Source organism: Caretta caretta, chromosome 6, assembly GCF_965140235.1.
Source record: "Caretta caretta isolate rCarCar2 chromosome 6, rCarCar1.hap1, whole genome shotgun sequence".
Taxonomy (NCBI): Eukaryota; Metazoa; Chordata; order Testudines; family Cheloniidae; genus Caretta; species Caretta caretta.
This window is the reverse complement of record NC_134211.1, coordinates 47,063,994-47,086,436: the sequence shown is the minus strand read 5'-3', so window position 1 is coordinate 47,086,436 and position 22,443 is coordinate 47,063,994. Positions and strand designations below refer to the sequence as shown.

The window sequence follows — 22,443 nt, the reverse complement described above, 5'->3', positions numbered from 1 at the left end:
GAAGTCAGCTTTAGACTCCAACCAGGATTTTATGGGACCCTTGCCAAAAGGCTGACCAGCCTCCCCTACTCCTGCTGTCTCCATGAATAGCTTCACTCTCTTTTGGGGCTGCAAGAAGCAGGGAATGGTAGGAAACTTGCCCTGTGTCCATCCACCACCTTGCCTGCAGTCTATTTCAACAGCAGAAATCCAGACATGATTTAGAATTCCCTACTGTAACATCACAACATTGTTATGCTCAGAGCTGGACAAAGGCCCTAATAAAAGGGCATCATACGTAACTTCAGTGAATGCAAGTAAGAAGTGGCTAAACATTAAGGCAACAGGTTAAAAGGGTAACATATGATAGTAAGACTCTTGCCTTCATTCCCTTTGTGTTTGTCTACAAGTTAGGACACATTTCTGAGGTGGTGAAGAGCAAGAGGAAAGTGGGTAAGGCAACCTTACTGAATGCTAAGGGGAAGCTGGTTCTATAGCCATCTCTCCTATGCTCATTCTGTCCCCAACTGTTTTACAGAGTAGCAAGCTCAGTTTCAATAACATAATGACTACACAGGCAAGTAAAAGCAGCCATTATTCACTCACTGATGACAGTGCATGCTCAGTCTTGGACAGTAGCACTAGGTTAAGTGGGAACAGAAATGTTAGCCAGAACACCAGGCTTATCCCCATCTCTTTTCAAAAAGTGCCAGGCACTGAGCGAACACTTTACATGTCACATATACCAAAGTTTTCTTTATAAATCATAAAGAAGGAAAAAAGGGTACAAGCCCATTTTATATGCAGCTCACCTTTAAATAATGTTTTACAGATAATAGTAGAGTACCTTTTATCTGAGGATCTCAGAGCACATTCAGCATTATATCAACTAGGCAGTATCCCTATTTTAGGAATGAGGAAACTGAAACACAGAGATTAAAGTGAATTTCAAAGTTTACACAGCAAGAAGATGGCAAAGCCAGAAACAGACCTTAGGGGTGCTGATCTGGGCCTCATTAGAAACTACTCATGTATGTACAATTTGGCCAGTACTCAAATACGTTGTTGAATTAGGATCTTACTCTGCTGTTCCAATCACTAAAGCAGACAAGTTATTTTTTATTTACATAGAATTAACTATGTTAAGAACAGAGCCAATTAGCATTATAAAAATGAGAATTTATTACACAATAAAATGAAAATTTAGTTTTTTCACAGCAGCATGTGCCAGCGACTAAAGAGATTTTTGCTTTCAGTTCAACATGTTAGATAAAAATCACATGCAGACCATTCATTAGGCCCAATCAAATTTTATATGTGCACACATATTTCCACACAAAAGCACTGAGCTGGGTTTCTATGATTGGAGGGGTCATATCACTTGTTATTTCCAAATATTCAGACAATCTTCAGGTATATGTGAAAATACTAATGAATCTCGAATGATTAATCATCCAAAAATTAAAACACAAAAGTCCAACCTTCATTTTTACATTTTAAAAGTTTCAGCCAAGACCATCTGAATTTTGTGACCAATCACACACCATGAACAACAAATAGTGAATAGCTGAAGCAAACCAAACCATTCAGAATCATGAATAATACAGCTTGAAACTTATTTGTCCAAACTAATTTGGGTTTGATTAATTACAAATATAACTGGTAACAAAAAGATAGACCAGCTCTATAGTCTGTTCAAACACTGGAACCGTGCTGATCTTCAGAATATACTCTATCCTTGAATGTTGTGTTTGTAGACCCATATTAAGTCAGTAGTATAAGAGTGGAGAGTAGTCAGTCCACATCTTCAAGTACAGGCTTCCCTTCCTTCCTTTCTAGATTGGAAACCTGTAATTAAACAAGGTACAGAAGTAAAAACAAATTTGCATTTAATTTCTGCTGTTAAATTTAGATTCTCACAAGGAATTGGGGTAGTCAACAATGAACAGAGGAACAATAAGCCATAGGTCAGATTTTCAGCTGTGCCCAATAAAAAAAGCAGAGAAAGGCGGATGCAAAGGATTTGCATCCACCTTCAGTCCCTGGTCCTTCCGACGGTTCTGTATCAGCCCATGCCATGCCCCAATCACCTCACAGCTGCTCTAAATTATGCCAGCTGCTCAAGACCCCAGGGGCCATTTTGGAAGCCAGGTAGTAGTAGTGTGCAGAAGAGCTCTGGACACACAGCCTTCTTCCCAAGCCAGAAGGGAGGCATCATAGCTGCACCACCTGGGAATTCCCTCACACTGGTAGATCTACCAGGGCGACAGCCCCTTTGTGCTGGACGATGAAACAAGCCATAACTGCAGGTCTGGCAAATCTGAATAAAACCATTGTCCCAAGCTCTTTCCAATTAACATCATCTTATCTCTGGACTTTGTGCTACAAATACAGGAACACAACAGTCAACACATGACATTGTCCTGAAGGATGATTCTCTTAGGAATTACAGCTGCGTGGCCTGCGAGTGCAGAGTTTCCAGGCCAAGGGAAACCCTTAGTGCACTCGCTTCCCAAAATAGACCAGCCTTGCCTTGCAGTATTACATCTGCCCCACACTTGGTTCTAAGAGGTTAACAGAGCCCTTGGGAGGCTGCATCAGAGAAGGGCTGAAGGGAGCAGCCAATCAGGGCCAAGCAGGCCCATATGAAAAGGGAACTGCAGGGCCCAGAAAGGCAGTTCTCTACGGGGAACCCAGGGAGGAAGGACTGTGTACCTGGAGGGCTGAGAGAACTGCCAGCACCCTAGACTGGGCTAGGGGAGCGAGAGAGAGCTCCTGGCTAGCTGCTGAGGTTTGCAGGTGGAGGGCCTGAGGTAAGGATAAAGAGGATGCTGTGGCCACGAGGAAGTGGCCAGATAATATACTGCAGTAGCCACTAAAGGAAGTGGCTGAACAGTGGACTGCAGGTCCCCCAGAAGGGGGAAGCAGAGTACAGCATGGCCAGAGGGTTGTGCCACGAAAGAGGACGCCGCGGTCCTTGTAGAGACGTGGGTCCTAGAACAGGCGTCACAGTGGCAAGGCACTACCAGAGGAGGGTGCACTGGTGAAGAGAGCTAATCCCCAGGACAGCCAGCAGGATGTACCACAGTGCGGAGTGATCCCTGTTACATGCTCTTATTTTTGAGTCTTCTGAAAAACTTTCTGAAACAGTCACCAGCACAGGCTGCTGCTGTAACCTACTGGATAAATAAAAATTTAAGGAATGGATTTTTTTTTTTAAACTGGCCCCCCTCTTTGCACACAGTTTGCAATGGCAAATACCTGCAGGCCCAAGTAATATCACAGGAAGCATATGCCTATACACTGGGTCATTACAAGTCTAAGTGATATTCACTGTGCCCATAAATATTTACAGGCACAAAGAGAGAGGCCAGATTTTTAAAGTCTGTTCCTACAGAAATATCCAATCCAGCTCCCACTGAAGCCAAAAGGAGTTTTGCCCTACACTTTAATGGGAAAAGGCCCAAAATTATGAGTTGTGGGGTGGGGCTAAAAAGGGAATGCAGCATATGGTACCTTTTATCCTAGGTTTCCAGAGAGTCAGATACTATTATAGCATGCCTAACATTTCATAGAGATGGGAATTAATATTTTATTGCATATGTAAACATATTCTTAAAAGCAACTGAAATTTAAAATCTTTGGCAGTGAAAACTCCCATGTGTTAAAATTCCTCGGCCAAGCACTTTTATGGTAAAAGAAAATGTAAGGTGCCACAAGTACTCCTTTTCTTAATGTTAAGGTTGTGACTGAAGCCCCCAAAAAGCCAACCAAACCATAGTTACAGCTACCACTTGATCCTTTACACACCTCACAGTGGCCAGTCTAAAAACAGTTGCTATATCCAAGCATGCAAGGTCAAATTAATCCCCGGTGTAACTCCACTGACTTCAAGGTTCAAAGAGGGGACTGCTGTAAAGGAAGATGGGCAGACACCTTCACTCTGAATTTCCCAGCTCTTACTGAATTTGTCACACCATTTTAGGTCCCAATCCTGCAATGAGGTCCGTGTAGATGGACTCCTGTTACTGTGTGCTGGCCCGTTGCTCTGAATGGGCATAGAGTTCATAAGCATAGATCAGTGGTCCCCAAACTTTTCACAGTTGTGTCTCCCCTTCATCCTGTCTCTTCTTCCCCATCTTACCCCCTGGGAGCTGTGGCAAGGCTATGGAGTGGGGATACCCGGACAGAGGTAAGATCTCCTAAGAATTAGATCATAGGAATCTATGTCTATGTAGACATACTGGAACTGGGCTTATCATATCACAAATGATTTAAAATAAACCTAGAGCAGAAGTGAACCATGCATACCTGTTTATCTATAGACCTGAACTGCCAGGACCATGTAGAGTTGTAAAGAAAAGGTCTCAAGTCAAATCGGTTGTCCTCAGGACTGTAGTTTTCAGCATGATAGGCAGGTGTGAGGGTGGTCATTTTATGTCTGTTAATTGAGTATATCCTGAAAAAATGCTTAACCTTGGATGCCACCTGGTGTACAAAACACATAGTTTCAGGTCAACTGAAATTTCTCAGAACTGAAACACAATTCTAGATGAGCAAGTTACTCTGGAGTGAGCTAATTCACAAATCCAAATGTATATATATCAGTTAGCACTACTAATGTATGTTACCACAGAGGAAGTGAGGCATGTAATATGCATTTAAAGTATCAGAATGCACAAAAGTGTCACAATGAAACACATCTATACTATTTTGCTGTAAATGTTTCTTATAAGGGAGAAGATGGATATCCCAGGGGTTGGGACACTGGCCTGCATAGGAGACCCAAATTTTATTCCCTGCTCTGCCACAGACTTCCTGTGTGACCTTGGGCAAGTCACTTAGCTTTTCTTTGCCTCAGCTTCCCATCTGTAAAATGGGAATAATAGGACTTTCCTACCTCACAGAGGTCCCAGAAAGGGCACTGCTAGGATAAAAGCAAGTGCCCATTGAAATGTCATGGAAATAACACCCCTCCAACCAACTCTGTCACAGGATATATGGATGTAGATTTCTTTTAGGTGTTTTGAAAATCAAGAGCCACCTTCTCTCTTACAATATATTCATGGCACATCCATTAGCTTCAATGGGGGTTGGGCACATATCAGGGAAGGCAGAATTTGGCCATGCATGTATAGATCTAAAACTAAACAAACAGTTCCCTTCAGAATACCTAAGTGTTGATCTAACAGTCTGCAGTATAGACAAAAGGCTGGAATCACTCTAGGATCTGTGCCAGCTTGTACAAGCAGAAGAACGTCTTCTAGGAAGCAGAAAACAGCAAAATGTAACACAGAGAGTGGGCAGTGAGCATGTGATCAGTGTCGGTGGACAGGTTTCCACAGAGAGATTTCTCTTGAAATTTGGTCTTTTCTCCTTTAACATGTTATGACCTCTCTAGGGTATTTCTAAATACAAGAGACTGAGTAAGCTGTTCCTCTTAAGTTATGAAAACTACATGTGATCTTTTTCCAAGCGTAAATTCTGTTAATGGAGGATTTTAAACGCAAGATTTTTTTAATTTTTACCTCTCTTGGGGTACAGATCTCCTTCCACATATTGATCAGCTTACAAAACATGCTGTAAGGTCCAGCCTTGGCCATCTTCCTTAGTTTTCCATAGACTGAGAGCTCAGTGTATGTCATCCCCATATCTTCCTGAAATCACACACACAAAAAGGGCACTGAAAATGTATAACATGAGTCAGAATGAATTATTTTAGAGGAGACTATAATACATTCAGTTAATCAGAGAAATACTAAATTGAAAAACCAATCTCCATTTAAAATAAGGACTGCAATGGAATTTCCAAATTGTTGTATGGGAATATATTGCATCTAGCTAGCAAGAGCACTTCTTGAAAAAAAGGATTTTTCCTTCTGTGGTATTTGAACACAGGCTTCATATCAGCAAGCTAAACCTAGATGTTGGCCTTCTGCTTGAAAACAAGAAACTAAATTGTGCCGTGACTTACCTTCCACCGTCCTAGAAACACAGTACAGTTCCCTAGAATTTAGACCAGCCTTGATTTCAATGGTGTTCATAAGTTTGAACAGTGATCTCATATGCAACTAAATAAATAAAATGAGGAAACAAAGTTCTGGGGCCAATATTTCCAAAAGTGACTAGTGACTTTGAGAGACTCCCATTTTTGGGGGGCCTTGAGAGGCCTTAAAGGGGACTGATTTGCAGAAAGGGCTATGCCCTCACCCTCTCAAATACAGGCCCCTTACAGATATCTTGAGTGGAGCACCAAAACTCAAGGCATCCAAAAACACCAGTTACTTTTGAAACTCTTGGCCTGTATAAACAAGTCTGCTGCCAGATATTAATGTTTACAGAGCTGTTTTGTGGAATGGCTTATGAGACAATTCAAAGGGAGAGAAACTTATCTTGGTCATAGTCCGGCGATGCTGCCCCTCTCCACTACTGAACAAAATACAAGTTGTGAATAAGGCTTACCAGAGCTTTTTAAAGTCACTGCCCATTACCTCATCAGTTTGAGACACTTGTCCATCCGCAAGGGGCTCTAACTCTGCAGTTGGTGGAGCGGACATAATACTGTGTAGGAAAAAGCATTCATTCAAACCAATCACGTTAGCTGCTAAACATCAAGTGCTTTATTTAAGTCCATTTCGGGAGCACAACCTGCAAAATGACCGTGACAAGAAAATGGGACATCTACTAGACTACTGCTATTTGTGCCAAAAGCTCTCCCAGGTGCACAGGGTGATGCCTATAGTAAAATCATAGTCATCATATATTTGCCTGAATCAAATCTGAGTATAAATGGAATAAGGACCTCAGGATTCAAGCACAGCAACAATCAGTTATGCAACTGAAGTTTTCAATAGTTTGTGCTACATTCACAGAAACAGCAAACAGTCTTGCATCCATCTAAATCCCTGTCCAGGCTAAGGCTGAAAAAGAGCTTAGCCTTGCCTAGAATGAGTTTTTGCCAAGAGTCTCTCACGGTTGAAGCTCCCCTGATGGTAACAACATTGGGAAAGCTATTATAGAACAGCTCCTGAAGCTGACCACATTAACACCGTCCCATTTAAATAACATCGTGTAAAAACTTAGGCCGTCACGGCAGCATTGTCTCCACTAGCACCCCCAATGGTGTTACGACCAGTTGGCGTTAGCAATGATAGAAGAAAAGTTGCCAAAAAATAAACCCTAGTGTAGACACAGCCCTAGTAGCAATCATGTTTAAATATAGTTGCTAGAACATTTATGACACAACTTCCTTGACAAATATTCACTTGGATGTATTTTGCAAGAACCATCATGTATCCTTGTTTTAAAGCTATGCTAAAGACAAAAGAGATTTGGTAGGTATAGATGGCCAATATTAATAGTGCTACTAGGCTGCCTGGGTTTCAGAGAAAAATCTCTGTCCACACTGATAAGGAAAAATGTACTAGCTGCAACCACATTTAAACACGGAAGTTATTATTATTTATCACATGTATTACAGTGGCATCAGAGATTCAGAACTGGGGTTCCTTTATGTTACAGATGAGCACACACTGTAGGAGAGGAAGAGGAGTATGGATGCTAGCACAGTTTCACCAGTCATGAATCATTACTTTACCACTCACCTTCTGAGTGCTGTAAGCTGGAAGTTTTCCATACAATACTGTATGAAATTTCTCAAGTCAGTCTTGCTGATTCCACCAATAGGATTTATATCAGCACTGGAGCAATCGTACTTAGTCAAGTATCCGTGAAGACTGAAAGAGAATAAGGAACTTTATATAACAACCAAAATCCTAGAAATAGGGCCTTTTATGTTTTCATGTGTATTTATAAGGCTATCCGTTTTTTAAAGTCATTGGGACATTAAGGGGTAAACTGATTAATGTTCGGACGTGGTAGTGCTACTCTAATGATCATTAGGTCTCTGGCAGGGAGGTGATAATATTTTAATACCTACTGCAACCACAGTTAGCATTGTATGTATTAATAAAATAATAAAATAAAAACAAAATGAAGACTGTATTTTCTGAAGCAATGTAGGCTGACTGCCTCCCAGGACTAGCACTTCTTAGGGCCCTTCCCTCTTGACGTCTCAACTTTCCTGGATAATCCAACCACTCAGAGACTCACCTGATCTCACCTTCTTGGGAAATCAGTGGGGTAAGTAATTTACAGGCTACTCTGTGGAGAGGCAAGATGGTCCAGTGAATAGGACACTGAACTAGGACTTGGGAGCTGTGGGCTCCGCCTCTGAGCTTCACCATGACTTTGGGAAAGTCTCTATGCCTCTGTTTGGACTGTAAACTCTCTGGGCAGGGATAGTTTCAATGCACAGTGTGTCTGTACAGAGCCTGGACTAAAGGGGCCCTGATCTTGGTTGGGGTCTCTAATGTCTACACTGCAACATAGGCCTATGCTTGAGCCCAGGCTTAAGCCAATGCCTCCTTGTGTCTGCACTCCAATTACACTGACCCAGGGTCCCAGGACTCTGCAGAGCTCTAGGGTCAAAGCTCTAGTCAAACCAGGACCAGGGTCCAAGCCCTATTGCTTCGCAGTGTAGATGCAGGGCTGCTTGACTTGGGTCCTGGAACTCATCCAAAAGTATCCCACAATTCCATGGGACAACTTCCTTAGTCCTCTCTATCCCAACAATCTGTAGTCCACGCTACTGAAAAGGGAAGCCACTCCCCGCTACCCTTAGCGAACAGTAGCAGCTCAGGTCAGCATTAACCCATTCTCTTCTGATCACCCATCTACAAGCACACCATCAGAGAGCCTCCTGGGTTTGCAATGGGTTTGGTGGGCTATTCCTGTAACAACAACCCCTCAATTCTCCAGCATGTAAAACATGCAGGGCAGGCAGTAAAGTTTTCCCACAGTGCAGCACAGTCCTAGTGCTAGAGTGGCCACATTTTAGGAGACTTTGGGATATGGTAACTTTGACTCAGGTCTGCGCACTGCAGTGTGGATGCCCGAGCCCTAGGTTAGAGCATAGGGTAGACAAGTCTTAATATAGGGTTTAAATACAATGTAGACACTTAAGCCCAGGGTTCTGTAACACAAGTCAGCTAACGTGAGTCCCACTAACCCTGGGCTTACTTAAATATGTCTGACTGTTGGTTTGTATTACACTGCAGTGTATTCACGCCCAACTCCCACATTTACAACTTGAGGATCTGCAAACTGTAAATCTAACTGTGATGCCTCCACCAACCAATGAAGCAGGGCATTTCACACAAAAACAACTAAAATACTGCCTTACTTACCTCAATAGCAACTAAAATCCCACCTTTTCAGGCTCCCATGGTCACAGGTCACCTTTGTCCTTTGTGATGCCCCACCATACTATGACCAAGCTACTAAACTTGGTCCTGATTTTTTAAAATATATGGCATGGCTTCCAAAGTTGTTGGGGGTTTTTTGTTTGTTTGTTTTTTAAGTCTCTAATAACAAAGTCATCAAAAGACACAAAATATTAGTGTCACTTTTGTTTTCTATTTACTATATGGGTCACCTTCGCTACTGAAGGTTGCTGAGAAAGGAACAGCTGTTCTTTTTATCAAATGACTGCACCAATTCTCAAATGGGCATCTAAAAAATGTCAACTGATTTGGTTCAGTTCATAGTTTCATTGATTCCAGTACACTCATTTTATTCTTAAATTAAGTATATTTCCTGGGGCATTGGTATATACTGGCATCCAGTGGAGTTACAAAAGACTGCAGTGAATTTGACTCCTGATGACTTAATAGATTTCCAATATTCGCCCACCTTTCGTCCGCATTGGCTGATCCGAGCACTAGAAGCCCGCCAGACATCCCGCGAGCCCAGTGACTCAGCTGAGCAAACAAGTAGGCAAGGACCATTCTTATTCTAGCCTACAAATCAAATTGAGAAATAAAGCAGATTTACAAAGCAAACTACTTTCTCCTTCATAACACAGAATTCAAAGTCAAATTAAAACATCCACTAATAACTACGATGAGCCCAGTATACTTCAGAACTAAGCCACATGTAGAACTGCAGTCTCTACAGGTGACTAGTGAACACCACAACCCAGTGTCACTTAATCCCCAAATGTTAGTATAAGAAGGATTATGTGGGCTGGATCCTTTGGGGAAAACAGAAGCATACCTGCACATTCTGTAGTGCCAGATTTTCCCTGCTGCTCCCTCCACAGACACGAAACTGGGGAGATCTGCCCATCACCATACTGAAAATCCCCACAATGGCTTTCACTGCCACATCTATGTTTAGATTTATATGATAGCTGAGAAGATTACAAGCACAAGTAAATCACTTTGCATGCTTCGGACTAGGTAAAACAGTATAAAACAAATGATTTTAACTTTGTCTTCCTTATGTGAAGAAAATAAGCAATCCCTCAATTCTCTAGCATGTAAATCAAGGACACAGGGGTAAGGCACTAAAGCCTGCCACCACCTAATATCTGGCTTCTAGACTTGGGGAGCCTGGAGCGCAGACTTTTCAAGTTCAGTTGATTGGTTTCCATGTTCTTCCCCAAATGTTTCTAATGCCCACCCCCACACATACACTCAGGTATTAAGGCTGTAATATTCTACTTACCACCCTTATTACTCAGATACTGGTCTTTTAGAAAACCTGAAGCTGTATATGAAATCTTAACTGCAACATTATTTAATCCAAGCATTTCTTATTCTATACCTGCCTATTTGTTCAGCCAACAATTTGGCCCTATTGTATGTATCCTGGGAGGAGTTCTCGCTAGCCATGTAACAAGTGGTGAAGATATGTCCACAGAATTCCTGGGAATCCTCAGGAGTGTAGGTCTCATCATTCACTATCCTACGTACGTCGGCCAGCACATCTTGATCTGCAGGAAATCCAGTAAAAGGAGAAAGGAGATGAACCATCACAGATACCTTGTACTACTGCTAATTATATTTTGCTCTTCCACAGCATGAATCATTAGAGAATTTCAAAGCACTTTACAATCATAAAGGAACTAAGCCTCACAACAGCCCTTCACAAAATAAGGTAACACTTCATTTGCTGGCATTTCAAACGTTCTCAATTCCATCAAAGAGAATTATTGAGTTTGCTGCTGGTTTTGCGTCTATAAATATAAAAAAGTTTTGTCCCATGTATTACAAAGAGGCTTCATAAAGGATGAAATGCTAATCCAATAGAAAGGACTAGCTCAAAGTTTATGAACTATTTCAACACAATTTCAGGGCTTAACTTTCCTTAAGCACATGTGTGAGACTTAAGCGCTGCTTAAGAACTGTGCTGGCCGATGTACACAGTTGAATTTCACCCAAAATGAATAAACTCTCCCACAATAAACTGGAACACCAGACCCAAACATCCCAAAGTTTGGATAGTAAATCCAAAGAATAATCCAGATCCATGGCTGTGTATTCTATGCACTGCCCATAAGTGAAGACATGCACTACACATGTAGCTACACACGGCAGTGACAGGCCCTGGCAGTGGAAGGCAGTGGGGCAAGGCTCTGGTAGCTCCCCTCTGCCAGAGCCCTTCCCTGCTGTCATCTCCTGCTGAAGCCCATCTTCCCTGCTGCTCTTCCCCCTTCTCCCCCCCACTGCAGCTTTACACTATGGCAGGGAAAGGCTCTGGCAGCAGGGAGGCAGTGGGACACTACACTGTTAAAAATAGCAGTGTTGACGTGGGAGGCACTACTTGGGCACATAGAGAGTCAAGGTTCAGGCATGCTGGACACTCTATTCTATTCACCTAAGCCATGCCTCACTATTTACACTGCTATTTATGCCCCCGCTAGCAGGCATGCTGCATGTGTACTCCACACGCCATAAGTGTAGACATAGCCTGAGTTTCATAGCTGACCAAACCCCATAAATACAATTTGGGGGATCTTTGAAATCTGGATCCACATTTTGGCTGGGTTTCTCAAAAGGCGTCTAAGGCAATTAGCTACCACACTCCACTGAAAAGGTAGGGCCTGATCTCTGATTAAGCACATAACCAGTATGTTGCACCTTATGTACTGTACTAATGGCTAATATTCATTTACCTCTAACCATTAGCAAGCTTGATTACTTTGACAAGGACACACACACACACCCCAACTTACTTCCATTCTTGACTGCAAGGCAAACCTGGCGACACATGGAGTACACAATGCAAGCTGTAGCAGAGCTGTCAATTCCACCACTAAGTGGTAGGAGAAATCCTGCCTTAAACAGCAAACAATGGAAAAGCTGTGAGAACTGCCATTGTAAAAACATATTTTACCCTTCAGAAACAATATTTTGAGCCTATTCCTGCGTCCTCCCTCAGGTGAGTTATGCATGCTCCAGCCAGCAGGGCCAGCCAATTCTGGTAGTACTTCATTGGAAAACAGATCTAGCAAAGCATTTCACACCCTTATCACTTTGCATTGGCTAACCAAGCCAAGTCTCAGGTTAAACCCTTTACTCTGATGGCTAGAAAAAGCTGCTGAACAGGTCCTCACTCTCTCGTGTGGTTAAGGAAAGCTAATTAAGAAGGATGGAGTTCTTAGCATCCAATCCACTCTGTTTAATTTGGATCATTGCTTAATGTGATCCTCTGCTTATTTCAAAACATGATCTTTGGAATCAAACTGCTAGTATGTGTGTTTGGCACTTTTCTTTGTCCATCTACTTAAAATGGCTTTTGAGAAGTTGGAAGGTGCTTTTACCATTCCTGAGAAGGAATGGTAAAAGCAGTTACCTTGTAATGGATGCTGTATGTTTTCTTTATAGTTATGGACCTCCTATTTTTAGAGAGCTGTAACTGGCTAGTACTTTTTCCTGTGTCTCTGTAGGCTCTCAACTACGACTGAGATTTCATCTGTGTGCGCGTTAGCAATGGTTGAATAGGTTGCAGATGCAATAAACTGGTGGTGTGGGTTAAATCTTAAATTCACTGTCCTATTCATCAATAGTTTACATGATAGTCACCCTCCATTTTCATGTTACAGGGAAAGCATGAGTAATACACTTATCCCCATAACAGCCATAATGGGCCCAGTCTTACTCCCATAGAAGTCAATATGAGTATTCTACTGGATTTCAATGGATGCAGGAGCAAGCCCAGAACTGGCATGAATACAAGCAACACAATTCAGTACTTGTGTGATAGGATTGCATTCATGTTGCTGTTGATTTTTTTTTTTTTGCTTAGGGTTAGGGATGAAAAGAGGGCCCAAAACCAAGCAGAAGCAAAAGAAAAAAATCAACAGCAACATGAATGCACAAATAAAACAGATTCATGAATGAAGCTCTTTGAAGGAATTTCTCTTGAGGGATCCTATACAATCTGGCCAGATTCAGTGCTGATTTACACCCTACACAATTCCATTGAGTTTAATCAGATTACCAGGGTGTAAGTCAGCAATGAAACTGGTGTATTGTTTCTGGGGACAGTGTAGAAAGGATGCCATTTTTTATCATGCCATTAAAAGTATGTTGCTTGCAGGAAACTGGAGTACCAACTTAGGTTACCAAAAAAAAAAAAAAAAAAAAACCAAAAAAACCCCCTTTGTCAATTTTTTTTGTTTTGTTATTGAATTTAAAGAAAGCAGGACTGAGCACTAATAGATTTGAAGAGAACAGTTAGACATACCTTGAATAAGTGCTTGAACTGAAGCTCGAATAAGCTTGAACTGAAGATACTAGTGAAAAGTCTCCCAGAATAATCTTGCTCTAAAGAGATCTAGGTAGAGGCAAGCTACCTATACTGTTCTTATGGTTAAAACATAGAAAGACAATGTTGAAAAGAGTTCCTACCTGCTCACTGCGTCTTAAGTAGTCCCAAAGCCAACATGCAGGGCCAAGGCTGAAAGTTACAAAATACAAATATTAGGGCTGTCAAGAGATTAAAAAAATTAACCTGATTAACCGTGCTATTAAACAATAATAGAATACCATTTATTTAAATATTTTGGATGTCTTCTACATTTTCAAAAATATCTATTTCAATTACAACACAGAATACGAAGTGTATATTGCTCACTTATATCTATTTTTAATTACAAATATTGCACTGTAAAAAAACAAAAGAAATAGTATTTTTCAATTCCCCCATTAAAGTATTGTAGTTGAACTTAGAAATGTAGAATTATGTACAAAAAAACTGCATTCAAAAAGAAAACAATGTAAAACTTTAGACCCTACAAATCCACTCTGTCCTACTTCACATTCAGCCAATCGCTCAGACAAACAAGCGTGTTTACATTTGCAGGAGATAATGCTTTTCGCTTCTTACAATGTCACCTGAAAGTAAGAACAGGCATTCGCATGGCATTGTCATAGCCGGCGTCACAAGATATTTACTTGCCAGATGCTCTAAAGATTCATATATCCCTTCATGCTTCAACCACCATTCCAATCCAAAGCAGTGTGGACCGACATATGTTCATTTTCATCGTCTGAGTCAGATGCCACCAGCAGAAGTCTGATTTTCTTTTTTGGTGGTTCGGATTCTGTAGTTTCTGCATCGGCATGTTGCTCTTTTAAGACTTCTGAAAGCATGCTCCTCACCTCATCCCTCTCAGATTTTGAAAGGCACTTTAGATTCTGAAACCCTGGGTCCAGTGTTGTAGCTATCTTTACATTGGTACCTTCTTTGCATAAATCTCACATTGGTACCTTCTTTGCATTTTGTCAAAACTGCAGTGAAAGTGTTCTTAAGAACATAAGAACGGCCATACTGGGTCAGACCAAAGGTCCTTCTAGCCCAGTATCCTGTCTACTGACAGTGGCCAATGCCAGGTGCCCCAGAGGGAGTGAACCTAACAGATAATGATCTAGTGATCTCTCTCTCCTGCCATCCATCTCAACCCTCTGACAAACAGAGCTAGGGACACCATTCCTTACCCAATGAACAACATGCTGGGTCATCATCCAAGACTGCTACAACATGAAATACATGGCAAAATGTGGGTAAAACAGAGCAGGAGACATACAATTCTCCCCCAAGGAGTTCAGTCACAAATTTAATTAACGCATTATTTTTTTAACGCGCGTCATCAGCATGGAAGCATGTCCTCCGGAATGGTGGCCGAAGCATGAAGGGGCATATGAATGTTTAGCACAGGAGTGGCCAATCTGAGCCTGAGAAGGAGCCAGAATTTACCAATGTACATTGCCAAAGAGCCACAGTAATATGTCAGCAGCCACCCCCATGCGCTAACCCCCTCCAGCCCCCAGCGCCTCCCGCCCACCAGCAGCCCTGCCAATCGACGCCTCCCACTCCCTCCCACCCGCTGCAATCAGCTGTTTTGCAGTGCGCAGGAGGCTCTGGTGCGGAGCAGGGAGGAGCGAGAGCATGACAGGCTCGGGGGAAGAGGCAGGGACTTTGGGAGAAGGGGTGGAGCGGTGGCAGGACCTGGGGCAGAGCAGGGGGTTGAGCAATGAGCACCCCACACCACACTGGAAAATTAGCATCTGTAGCTCCAGGCTTTGAGTCAGCGATTATGCAAGGAGGTGCATATTAACCTCTGAAGAACCGCATGTGGCTCCGGAGCCACAGATTGACCACCCCTTGTTTAGCATATCTGACATGTAAATACTTGCAATGCGGGCTACAAAAGTGCCATGCAAACACCTGTTCTCACTTTCAAGTGACACTGTAAGTAAAACACAGGCAGCATTATCTCCTGTAAATGTACACAAACTTGTTTGTCTTAGCCACTGGCTGAACGTGAAGTAGGACTGAGTGGACTTATAGGCTCTAAAGTTTTACATTGTTTTGTTTTTGAATGCAGTTATGTAACAAAAAAAAAATCTACATTTGTAAGTTGCACTTTCACGATAAAGAGATCGCACTACAGTACTTGTATGAGGGGAGTTGAAAAATACTATTATCATTTTAAGAGTGCAAATATTTGTAATAAAAATAAAATATAGTGAGCACTATACACTTTGTATTCTGTTGTAATTGAAATAAATATATTTGAAAATGTAGAAAAACATCCAAAAATATGTAATACATTTCAATTGGTATTCTATTGCAATTAATCGCGATTAACTTTTTTAATCGCGATTAATTTTTTGAATTAATCACGTGAGTTAACTGCGATTAATCAACAGCCCTAATAAATATTCCAGAACAGTTATAAGATAAGAACTATTTCATATTTAAAAATCCATCTTTATTGATCTCCTTTGTTTAGACACTTCTCCACTAGGACTTCACACACCATCAAGAAATAATTTTAGTCTCCAAATTTTTTTAACCTTACCAATAAACTATGCAACAGACTATATTTTTATTTTGAGTAAATTCATTTCCCCACCTCATTTATGCCTACCAGATTTCTTCCTCAGGACTATGATATCTCCACTGGATTGGCTCACAGGTAGGTACACATATATCATCAGAACACGACAGAGCAAAATTCACTTTTATTCTGGGATAGGAATTCACTTTGCTTGCCTAATTAATAGAATAGAACATTTGGGAAGTCATCAGTTTTAATGTAGCATTTATCTATAAAAGCATGTTCCCAGATAATACTGGAATTCTGGAATACTGCAGAAACCAAAAGTATTTCAACAGTCTCTTTCAATAATTGAAAATGTGTTGACTCAATGACTTATTGAAATTCACCAAAGAGCACAAGTTCACACATTTGAAGAATGCTTACCTCTAGGTTACGACATGAAATTTCTGCCCTATAACTTCGAACACCTTCCAAATCCAGTGTAGCAACCAAGACTTCCTGGGGAAAGGCATTTAAAATTAGACCTCTGACACCGGTACAGAATGGCTTTTCAAACCCAAATATATGGTACAAAGAACTGTTTAAAAAGGGATACAGCCATTTCCACTGTAGATATTTCCTAATCAATCTACTCATGAGTGAAAGACCAGTGACTTCAATAGGATTCCTCACATGAATTAAATAAGAACAATTTATACTGAATGCACTGGACAATAGACTATCCCACAATCTCTACATGAGAAAGTTCATACTGACTTAACAAATTTCTTGTTTGCATAAGGGTTTGCAAAATTAAGCCTATAATTATTACATTCTAATTGACACCTTTGTGTCCAACTGCTTAAATAAGCACATATAAACCAACAAGGCCTGCTCCTCAGCACAATATCCAAACCTCCAGGCCTCGTCTACATGAGGCTTTTCAGAAATTCTTCCCCTCCTGCAGCTCCATCACTGCAGACAAAAAAAGAAGTGCTGGTGTGGATTGGGGGCAGGCAATTATTTTACCAATGTGACATCTAGACCCCCTTGGAGCAGGGTTGGATAACTTGGTAAAAAGGTACTTGCTTGGTCTACATTAGGGCATCCAGCCAACCTAGCACCAATGGAATTGAACCTGTGCTAGACCAATGGCGGGAGAATTTCTGAAAAGCCTCAGCATAGAAGCAGTCCCACTGACTTCACCTTGCAACAAGGTCTGAGAAAAGGATAGCAATGCCAGGCTGAGGGAGACCAAGGAGTGAAACGAATCTCACAGTGTCAGTCAGCCTGAATTTATTACCACATCATTCAGTGAAAACTGGGATCCTTGAGCAATAGTGTCTCCATTCATAGAAATCATGGCACAACCATCATAGTACAGACGATCACCATCACAGCCTTTCTGATTGGCTAAGACATAAATCCCACCATTCTAAGAAGAAAAAAATGTATTATATTTTTTCCCAAAATATAACAGTTCGAAAACTATGGAATGTTAAAAGGCAAAACTACTGGTTTCTTTTGACACCCCCCCCAAGTCCACTCTCCATCTTTACACTGTGGCTAATTTAGGGACCATTCCTTCCTTTTCATTTGAAAAAAGTGCTCAGCACTTTGTAGGGCCCTGTGAAAACAAATAATACAACACACCGGCTACATATGTTACATCTCCCTCAGATGGCTGTTACCGCCAGATGGAGTAGCCCCTTTAGTTCAAGTAGTAGAGGCCTATACTTTAGAACTGAAATTCAAAATTCAGGGTGTGGGGGTGTTACAAAAACAACAATTCTTTATAACAGAGGGCTTGGCAAAATGAGGAAGAAATTATGTTTGGATGTCTTGGGGCACAGCTGACATTGTTAAGCAAGCAAAGCATGTTAAATTACTGTGAAGAGACAGTCATACACATACACATAGCAATCACTTTTCATGGCTCAGCTTGCCATTCATGGGTTTGTTTCCCCCTCACCCCAATCTCTATTAAAAACAAATCTAGTTTTTGCCTAATGACTGAATATGTATTTTTTCTTTTAAAATAAGGTGAGTTTTAGATATAAAAAAAATGCAAAACATCTTAACATCTTTATTTTTAAAAAATAATTTCCTTGAGGAAAAAATCATCATCTTGCTCATCTCCACTGCAGTTATAAACCTCTGAAGGCAAAAGGATAAGGTGCGGTGGGCATAAAGTGGATAAAACATTTCATGCTTTCAACAGTAAAATAATTAGTCACTTTGAATGGTGGTTTTGTCTCTTTATTGTTATAGTTTTTTGTTTGTTTGTTTGTTTTAAAAAAGGAACCAAGATAGAGAAGAATCAAAGGTGCCCAATCTTTGGATCTCACATCCCTGGGGCTTGGTTTAATGAAATACATCCTGGTTTAAGATTTTGCTGTCTCTCCTTTGTAGATATATATGAAAAGAAGAGGACGACAGATTCAGCTTTCCAATGCCATCAAGCTTAATTACTAGCACAGGTGCAACACTATGCCCTGTCAGAGTAGAGGAGACTACCCTGAAAAACTGGGCTAAGTAATGAAAAGATGAGTTGGTCTTTAAAAAGACCTACCTTTGCTGTTGCAGAATTTACCACATTCACACGGGTGTGAGCTTTCCGCAGCACATGGTGACTTCCTGACGAATTAGTGAAGATCTCCACCCCATCAAGCCCCATTTCAATATGAGGGCTGTAAAAATAAACGACAGTACAATACTCATCTGGCATTTCCTCTGTGTCACTTAAAATTAGTGGCAACTAATGACAACTCTTTGCCATGCCTAGAGTAGTCCACTGCCAGTTTAATATGTGTCTTGGTTAGTTCAAATAATGGACATATTTGCTAAAGCATCATATTTATTTCCCTGCATAGCACTATTCCTTTGTCATGGATGGACTGGTTCCCAGAGAAAAGGAGGGGCTTTGATCATCAAATGCCATCCTTCTAATTCAAAGGAAGTCACCTGTTCCTATATCTGAATATCTTGATCCCAGCGAAGCAAAAAGATAAGATGATCCTTCTTTGAGACGAAAGAAGATTTCTAACATTGAGGGAATTAAAGCATTCCTCCAAGGTCCATAGGTCTCCTCTCTCCTTCTCAGCAAACCGCACAACACAAATAGATCGACTACAGTCACATGACATGGAAATGAGAAAACGAGCATGTTGCATTTTTTAAAAAATTATTTTTATAGGAAATTGGTTGAAAATATACTGATATTAAAAGGACAATCAAACACGTTTGAAAATTTTGCACCTTCTATAGCTACAAGGAACAAAGGATGACTAGAACTGAAAGAGTTTAGAGAAACATTTACATTTTTTTTCCTATTTGTTTAATTTATGCATCTGACAGCATTTTGTATTATAGTCAGTTTCACTGTTTCCCCTGCATGTCAATTAGTTCCCCAGTCCTGCCTGCTAATCTGAAAAGACCTGGACCCTAGGTAGTTTCTCCCTTGTAAAGAATTTTAAACCTCTACAGGAGAACAGAAAAAACTCTTATAAAAAAGTCTAAGGAATTTAAAAATTAAAACAACAGAATTCAGGACACACTATTTAAAGGGCACTTAACTGTGCACTGGAATTTACTTTCCCCATAAGCAGGAAAGAAATTTCCAGAGCTTCAACTGAATACCCTTTAAATAGTATGTCTTGAATTTTGCATGTCCTGAGTTAGCTTCAGCTATTTCGCTATGCACTGCCTGCACTATTAAATTTAAAAAAAATAAAACTGATCATTAAAAATGAATAAAACCTAAATTAAAGAGTGAATAATACACCTGTAGGTGAGTGTGCAAGTGATATCATGAGGGAGGTAAAATTCTGCAGTGTGGAAATTAGTTAGGTTCTCTGAATATGGTACAATGATTGGGAGTCTCCTTTGCAGATAAGTGGCCTGATAGTGATCTCACTTACACCACTGTGATGTTAAAGAATTTCTCTTGATTTACACCAATGTAAGTAACACCACTATCAGGCTCATCATTCTATACCTTGGGGGAATGTGCTGTAACCCTCATATTCCTCATTTTCATATAATCGTGATCTTACGTATAAAGCATGCCTTGTAAGGTATCAGGGGAAAGGTTATCTGCTGCTCAATCCATTTCTCTATCCATATATGTATATCATTAATTCATATGAAGTTATGAGAATTGTGTTGTATGGTGGTCACTAAAGCATGCTGTTAAGTTGGGGAATCAGCCAGACATTAGCTCCCCAGAGGCAACAGCAAGGAAAGTAACCAACGCCCAGGTGCGGTGTCAAGCAAGGGAGCTACGATGCAATGACTCAACTGCATGAGGCCACACCAGGGGAATTGATCAACCTTGCTTGAAGAGACTAAGGGCATGGCTACACTGGAAACTTTCAAAGCGCTACTGTGGGAGCGCTCCCGCAGCAGCGCTTTGAAGTGTGAGTGTGGTCGCACACGAGCGCTGGGAGAATACTCTCCCAGCGCTCCTGGTAATCCACCTCCACAAGGCGATTAGCTCAGAGCCTGTCCACACTAGCGCTTTAAAGCACTCAGATGTGCTGCACTTAGGGGGGTCATTTTTCACACCCGTGAGCCAGCAACTTAGAGCGCTATAAAATGTAAGCGTAGACAAGCCCTTATGCTCACCTGACTCGGGGGGGAGTGAAAGGGAGCAGCAAAGCCAAGAGGGAGGAAAGGACATGATAAAAGGGAGAGGCATTTGCCATGCTGCTCTCTCTCTTCCACCTCCATCTACAGGCACCACCAAGCGACTGAAGCGCCGATCAAAGGGGAGAGCCTGGCTGAAGAGCAGCCAGCCTATGGTGAGAACCATCTAAGTTTGTAAGGACACTGAAAGGGTTAAGAACAGCATTAAGAATGCGTTTTGCTTTTATTTTATTTATTATTTATTCTGACTTCTTATGCTTTGATTTATAATCATTTTAAATCTATCTTCATAGTTAATAAATCTGTTTATTCTATCTGAAGCAGTGCGTTTGTTTTGAAGCGTGTCAGAGACTCCCCTTGGGAGAACAAGCCTGGTACATATCAATTTCTTTGTTAAATTGACGAACTTATATAAGCTTGCAGCGTCCAGCAGGCATAACTGGACGCTGCAAGACGGAGGTTCCTATGGTTGTTTCTGGGACTGGAGATATTAGCTAGTGATATTCACTTGCAAGTAGCTTGGAGCAGCTTACATGCCAGAGGCTGTGCATGAACAGCCCAGGACTGGGGGTTCTCACAGCAAAGCAGGGTAAGGCTGGCTCCCAGAGTCAAGGATTGGAGTGACCTAGCAGATCACCGATCTAGATAACACCAGGTGGGAATGTTGCAATGAGTATCTTTCCTAATTCTTCAAAAGACACACAAAACCATAGTGGAAAAGTTTGGTTCCATATGTATTATCCTGGAAGACACTGTAGTACAATAAAACTCCTGATACATAAACTGGTTAATTAAAACTCTCAGGTTTATCTGTCATCCCAAGGAGTGACTTGGGCACACAGAGTTCTCAACACTGAAACTGTAATACATAAAGACAACAAAATTCTTGTCCCATTTACTTAGACCCCTCCCCCACATGCATTTCTTGCTCCTTGTTATGTTTTGATAATCCAAGTTATGCCGGTACTGTCTGAAAGATTTTTTCCATAGAAGAACATTAACTGAGCTTTGCAGAGGCACCTCTCCTTCTGGCAGCTTCAGGACATGTTTCATCCTGTTTTTCATTCATCTCTTTGTCTTCATAGAATCATAGAATATCAGGGTTGGAAAGGACCTCAGGAAGTCATCTAGTCCAACCCCATGCTCAAAGCAGGACCAATCCCCAACTAAATCATCCTAGCCAGGGCTTTGTCAAGCCTGACCTTAAAAACCTCTAAGGAAGGAGATTCTACCACCTCCCAAGGTAACCCATTCTAGTGCTTCACCACCCTCCTAGTGAAAAAGTTTTTCCTAATATCTAACCTAAACCTCCTTCACTGCAACTTGAGACCATTGCTTCTTGTTCTGTCATCTGCCACCACTGAGAACAGTCTAGATCCATCCTCCTTGGAACCCCCTTTCAGGTAGTTGAAAGCTGCTATCAAATCCCCCCTCATTCTTCTCTTCTGCAGACTAAATAATCCCAGTTCCCTCAGCCTCTCCTCATAAGTCATGTGCTCCAGCCCCCTAATCATTTTTGTTGCCCTCCACTGGACTCTTTCCAATTTTTTCCACATCCTTCTTGTAGTGTGGGGACCAAAACTGGACTCCAGATGAAGCCTCACCAGTGCCGAATAGAGGGGAATGATTACATCCCTCGATCT

General features: G+C 41.3%; 1 protein-coding gene across 3 annotated transcripts in view; it reads right to left on the bottom strand.

Annotated features, from left to right (window-relative positions):
- Nucleotides 1–1,137: 1,137 nt before the first annotated feature.
- Nucleotides 1,138–22,443, bottom strand: part of NADSYN1 (NAD synthetase 1) — a 28,625-nt gene continuing 7,319 nt past the window's right edge. For 2 of the 3 annotated variants that reach the window (XM_048854396.2, XM_048854397.2), the window contains 14 exons: nucleotides 18,726–18,843; nucleotides 17,457–17,588; nucleotides 16,598–16,672; nucleotides 16,262–16,386; nucleotides 13,737–13,785; nucleotides 12,059–12,161; nucleotides 10,648–10,816; nucleotides 10,096–10,231; nucleotides 9,733–9,839; nucleotides 7,584–7,715; nucleotides 6,471–6,540; nucleotides 5,508–5,636; nucleotides 4,291–4,467; nucleotides 1,138–1,827 (listed from right to left, as the gene is read on the bottom strand). In XM_048854396.2, coding sequence (XP_048710353.2) covers nucleotides 1,774–1,827; nucleotides 4,291–4,467; nucleotides 5,508–5,636; nucleotides 6,471–6,540; nucleotides 7,584–7,715; nucleotides 9,733–9,839; nucleotides 10,096–10,231; nucleotides 10,648–10,816; nucleotides 12,059–12,161; nucleotides 13,737–13,785; nucleotides 16,262–16,386; nucleotides 16,598–16,672; nucleotides 17,457–17,588; nucleotides 18,726–18,843 — 1,576 coding nt within the window. In that variant the 3' untranslated portion in view covers nucleotides 1,138–1,773. The remainder of the gene's footprint in view (nucleotides 1,828–4,290; nucleotides 4,468–5,507; nucleotides 5,637–6,470; nucleotides 6,541–7,583; nucleotides 7,716–9,732; nucleotides 9,840–10,095; nucleotides 10,232–10,647; nucleotides 10,817–12,058; nucleotides 12,162–13,736; nucleotides 13,786–16,261; nucleotides 16,387–16,597; nucleotides 16,673–17,456; nucleotides 17,589–18,725; nucleotides 18,844–22,443) is intronic. The other variant, XM_048854399.2, reaches the window with a different exon arrangement.